Raw genomic sequence first — 6,001 nt, 5'->3', positions numbered from 1 at the left:
TGGTTATATTCTGGATTGAGCCTTTACTTGTGTACCAATCACTGTTTGATGTCTGGAAGAGTGGAGGTGTAGGGAGAGAAAAGGGCACAGGGTAGGCCCAGGTCTTTAAGGAACATCCAAAGTTTCAGGACAGAGTTTCCTAGGAAGCCCAGGTTTACTTCCTGTATCCTTTATTGTTCAGTGCACAGAGATGGCAAGCATTGGAGTAGATTTCACCTCAGTGACATCTTCTCTGTCCCCTAGATTCTCATTTATAATTTGAAGGGAATATAAGATAGAGAAGAGACAGTAAATGAATTTCATTTGATTACCAGTCAGTTAGACAGTACTGATCATGGCTTTCTTCAGCATCTTTCTCACTTGACCTCTAAATGTTAAAGTGCTTTAGAAATTTTGTTAGTCTTCACTCTGTGATTCCAATAAATTGGGTACTGGAAAACTATCCAGTGTGTCTCTACTGATTTTCAAGTCCAGCCTCCCATGTCTGACTGCTGGCTTATGGATCTTCTTGGATGCCTCGCAGGCATCTCAAACTCAGTAGGTACAAAATGCAGCTTGATTTTCCACCCTTGCAAAAACACCCTTCCTTTTCACTCATTGGCACTGCAGTCCACCTCATTGTCCATCTCACTGCATAAGCCAAAGCTTCAGAACCATCTTATTTTTCTGTAGCTCTTTCATATCAGTTCATCAGCCCAACTTCTCTGTGCCTTAGTTTACTTATTATAAAATTAAAATAATATATTTCTAGTAATATATTGGGGAATTAAAAGAATTAGTAAATAAATACAGTCTTGGAGGGATTGGAACAGGGTCTTGCTACATAATTCAGGCTGGTCTTGAACTCCCAGTGTAGCCCAGGCTGTCCTCGAACTCACAGCAATCCTCCTGCCTCAGCCTCTCAAGTGCTGGGGTTACAGCTGTGCACCCCCATACCTGGCTAATAAATACAATCTTCCAACAGTGCCCGACATTCATTATAGCCATTGCTCTTATTGCTATTGTTTCTTTTTGTCCCCCATGAAGGAAACACCTTGGCTCAAGTCACCATCTCTCCCATGGTCCATGGTAATAACTTTCTGTTTTCTGTGCTTTTACTCTTCTGCTACAATCCGTCCTCCATAGAGCCCATGATATTTTTCTCACTTGTCACACTGCCCTGCTTAATGTCCTTTGGTGGACTCCCGCTGCTCTTAGAACAAACCGCATTCACGGGCTGTTCAACTTGGCATCTACCTATATGCCAATCTTGTCTCCTTTCTGTTGCTCAGATTGATCAAGCCTCTTCTTTCCTTTAGGCTTCGTTCTGTTCCTTTAGTATGAAATGCTCTTCTACCAGCTCCGAACTTGTCTGGCTCATTTGCATTTAGAGAGTTGTTCTAGTTACTTTTCTTGTCGCTGAGACAAAATACCTGACCCCCGAAGGTGAAGGAGGAAAAGTTTATTTCAGTTCAGCTTGTAGAAGTTCCAGTTCATAGTTGGCTGGCTGCAAGGCAGGATGGCATGGCAGAGGGCATTGCAGAAGAGAAACAGTCCATGGTGTGGCCAGGCAGGCAGAAGGCAGCAAAGCAGCAAAGCAGTGTATAGCAGGCAGCAGCAAAGCAGCAGCAGCAGCCTTTCTGTCCCACTGTATTTCACCCAGGCTGTAAGCCTATTGACTGATGCCACCCACACCCAGGGTAGGGTACCCTTCACCCCATTATCACACACTTAATCCCAGAACCGTATACCCTAGATCCAGCCATCTCCAAATAGCCCCCCCCACTATGATGACATGAGGCTTGGGGGGACATCCAGATACAAGCCATACAGGAAACCCGCTCAGTTCTTAATAACCCACCCAACCCATTCTTTGTAAAGTCACTTTCCATTATTACCTTCTCTCTCCTATTGTCCAATTTATTTTTTTCATAGCTCTTATAGTATATGATTATTTATGTATTTGTTTACTTATTATCAGTCTCACCATCTAGAATGTTACCTTTAGGGGCAGAAACCTTTCATGTCTTTCTAAAGTGCACATCACGTAGTGAGTGTTCAAAAACTATGTATCAAATGAAGTCACCTCTAACAAGGAAAGAGAACTACAGAAGGAGAATCTGATGATCCATTGTTGTTTTTATTTTCTAATTCTGCCATGGAGATTATTACCAGTTAGCACTCCTTGAGAATTCTGCCTGCATGGTTTTTCCAAACATATATTCCTCTCAAAATAGATTAAGAGATAGTTGTCCAGCAGTGTCCTAAAGGTAAAAGTAGGTGGTCATTAGATATGGCCATGAAATTTTAAATTCCATTATCTGTCATATGCTTTTAGTTCTGTCATACAATAAAAGAAGCGAAGGATAAATCATAGGGGTCTTATGGCTTAATATGGTAGGGATTCCCTGTCTGTCACCCACTTGGTGGAGTGAGCATGCCTTATGCCAGCTGCATAAATTGTTCCAAGCCCTGCTGTTGGTGTATTTTGATATTCCCTTCTCACATTCGTAAAGTGTATAGTGAAGAAGTAAAGTGTAATGTAAAGAAATTCTCTTGGTCACTTTCAAGCAAATAAGCAGAATATCTGTGCTGACAAAAAATTTTAATACTTGTAAATTTTCTTCTATAAATTGAAGAAAAAAAATCTCTTTGAATGCCCAAAGTAAAGACAATTTCTGAGGTGACAAAGTGAAAGGAGCCCATTCGTACCTGTCCCCTGTGGCTAGGACGCGTGTCTGGTCAGGCCTCTGAGACTGGGCTGTGTGTCCTACGTAATGGCAAGCCAGTGGTGCAGCTAGGGTGCTCTTTACACTGCCTTCAGCAGGAGGGGGAAGGTGGCGGATAATGAAACAATTCAGGTTGTACTTTATAGCTTTTTTTTTTTGGAGGCAGGGTCTCCCTATGCAGATTAGGCTGTCCTTGAGCTTACTTTGTAGCCCAGGCCAGTCTCAGTGATCCTCCTGCATCAGCCTCCCGAGTGCTGGGATTACAGGCATGAGCCACCACACCTGGCTAATTCAGGTCATACTGAATTTGATCAGGAGTAAAAGGATAGAGAAGCTTTAATCTCTGTGCCTTAGGAGTCCTGAAATTTCTACTTTAAGAATTAAAATTATTCTGCACCTAATGTTAGAGTGAGTGGCAGGCCTTGAGAGTTTGTAACTTAGAGCTGGGTAGCTTAATGGTGGTGCTGCGTAGCATGTGTGAGGCCCTGAGTTAGATCCCTAGCACTGGCATTTAAAAATCTCTAACTCAAAGTAATAAATAACTGTATGCTAGTACTTACATTTTACATAGCTAAGAAAAAATATATGCATTAATCTTAAGAAATCCAGACTATTCTTATATATCTCTGTGAGTTGAGTTGTAGTTAAAATAATGAAGACCAGTTGCAATTTTTTTTTCCAGCTATCATGGATCCTGATGATGCTGTACAAAATCCTGAAGAAAAGGAATATTCTTCTGTCTGTGTTGGCAGAGAGGCAGACATTAAAAAGTCTGAAAGAATGACAGCTGTTGTCCATGATAGAGAAGTGGTCATTTTCTACCACAGAGGAGAGTATCATGCTATGGATATTCGCTGCTACCGTAAGTTTTTATTTTTCATCTGTAGAACTTGTATTAGTCGTGAAACTATCAAAATTCAGTTTTTTTAGTGACCAGATATAATATTTAATTCCTTTTCAGATTCAGGAGGACCTTTACATTTGGGAGAAATAGAGGTATGTAAAATTAAATTTAATCTAAACAAATTCAGATGTTTCCTATTTACATTATTTTGTGTCATTCTTTCTTCAGTTTATATTTGGATTTAATTATATTTTAGTGCTTTGAATATAATTGCCAACATTCTAAGTATTCAGAGTCATACAAAGAACCATTTCATACATAAATGTGAGAACTATACTTGTCTTTTTACCTGGCAGTTATATTATCAGATATTGAGCTTATGCATACAATTGTACAAATGTATTTCTATGTTTAGGAAAGGTTTATTGTAGCATTATTTATTATAATGAAAACTTGAGAGTAAGCTAAATGTTTTAATAATACCTGGGTTAAATAAATTATAACACAGCCATGCTATGGAATGCTATGTAGCTATGAAATGAACAAGACACACCTATATTTGCTTGTCTGGAGGGATATTAACAATATATTGGTGAGTGGTAAATGTAAGTCATACAATAGTAACTCTAGTTCTTATTTTTTAATTAAAAATATTTAACTTTTACTTTATATACTCTGTATGTATTGAATGTTTATAAGTATTTATTTATATAATGAAAATATTCTTTTTTAAATTTTAAAGAAAGAAATCACTAAGTTGCTGAGTGGCCCAGGCTGGACTGAAACTTTCAGTCCTCCTGCTTCAGCCTCCCAGAGTACTGGGATTACAGGAATTCACTACCTTGCCCAGCTTTGAAGCTTAACTGAGGAAGAAAGGGACAATTGCCTTTACTTCCTTATGTTCCAAAACTAGTTGCCTAATACTGTCTTTCTGTCTTGCTCTGTCTCTAAAGAGTACAGAGTATAAGCTTGAACTTAGTATTTCACTCTCTCTACACTTGATACCTACCTGGTAACATACCTATCCTCATGTTAAAGGATGCGTGTGTCTTTGAGTTGTGAACATTGAGTGTTTGCTCACAGTTCTATGGCATGCAAATCAGTATTCCTGCATTCTGGTGTAGAGGAAAAGTGTAGTCACCTGCTGTCCACAGTGGCATACGGATTCCCCCAGTTTCAGTCCGCAAGAGTTTTAAGACTCTGCCACTCACAGTGTGGCCGGCAGCCTCACCGCTGTCGTCAGCCTTGCTTCCTAGACATGTACACTCCCGAGCCCCCCTTGCTGTGAGCTTGCTAAATTTAAACAGATGAAGGGGCACCTAAACAGAAGCTGCTGTATCCCATGCTCCTTAAAGCTTGAGAAGAATTTCAGAGAGAGAGCTAAAAGGAATCACAAATTGCTCTTCATTAACATCTGCTTTAGGCCATTAGTAACGCCTCCATCTGCAGCCCGCAGCTCTTGCAGCGTTAGAAGCACTAGAAACCCTTGCACCCTTTCTGTCAAGGAAGAGACACTGAGATAGAGAAGAGCTCCGCCACAGTGACATGGTATTGGCCTGAGCGAGTCCTCTTCTGATAGAGCTCTGACCCACGGGGCTTCTAATCAACTGCAGAAAGTACTTGCCGACTCTCCTTGTTAGGTTGTGCTTTATTCTGAATAATTAATAAATGGGAAGGAAAAAGAAAAGCTAGCCTATTCTTTAACCTGGGTCTTTTGCAATAGATTCTGTACTAACTCGAAGGCTTATCATGAAATGTCAAGTCTATTAAGTCAGTTATTTTTTGTCCCCAGGATTTTGATGGACGACCATGTATAGTCTGCCCTTGGCATAAATTCAAAATTACTTTGGCAACAGGAGAAGGATTATACCAGTCTATAAACCCGAAAGATCCATCAGCAAAACCCAAGTGGTGCTCCAAAGGAATAAAGCAAAGGATTCATACCGTGACAGTGGAGAATGGGAATATTTATGTGACTCTTTCTAAGGAGCCTTTTAAGTGTGACTCTGATTTTTATGCTACTGGAAAATACAAAGTGATTCGGAGTTCTCCTTGACAAAAAGTATGTGTAGGGCAGTGAAAAATGCTGTGCTTGTTTTAAGATATTTTTGAATAACTTTGTTTCAGTATCAAAGATGAATTTTTTTCAATACAGGTACAAGTATTACTTTTAAAAATTGTATAGATCAGTGAAGTTTAAAAGCACATGTACTGAGAGTGTGTATCATGCTAAGGATTACCCTGAGGACAACAGAATACATTTCACCCATATTTCATCCAATCCCCTGGATTGATCCGAACCTGAAGGTTACAGGTTTGGGATGTTCAATTTAAGAAGGATTCAAATAATTTAGAGTAATCAACATGAGTAACAGGTAAAAGGTATGATTTAGTAGGAGAAATTTGTATTAGAAAAAAGTCCCTTTTTAATGTTGCAGACTATTCTAGG

At 39.6% G+C, this 6,001-nt stretch overlaps 1 protein-coding gene across 1 annotated transcript; it reads left to right on the top strand.

Annotated features, from left to right (window-relative positions):
* Positions 1–3,390: 3,390 nt before the first annotated feature.
* Rfesd (Rieske (Fe-S) domain containing) lies at positions 3,391–6,001 on the top strand (the record flags this gene model as incomplete). The annotated part of the gene is given in 3 exon segments (XM_013513067.1): positions 3,391–3,570; positions 3,670–3,704; positions 5,345–6,001. Coding segments are annotated over 3 exon segments (479 nt in total), but the record flags the coding sequence as incomplete, so codon positions are not given.

This window comes from Chinchilla lanigera, unplaced genomic scaffold, assembly GCF_000276665.1.
Source record: "Chinchilla lanigera isolate Chin_1 unplaced genomic scaffold, ChiLan1.0 scaffold00017, whole genome shotgun sequence".
NCBI classification, from domain to species: domain Eukaryota; kingdom Metazoa; phylum Chordata; class Mammalia; order Rodentia; family Chinchillidae; genus Chinchilla; species Chinchilla lanigera.
Note: the sequence above shows the minus strand (reverse complement) of the source record. Positions and strands in the feature narration are given on the sequence as shown.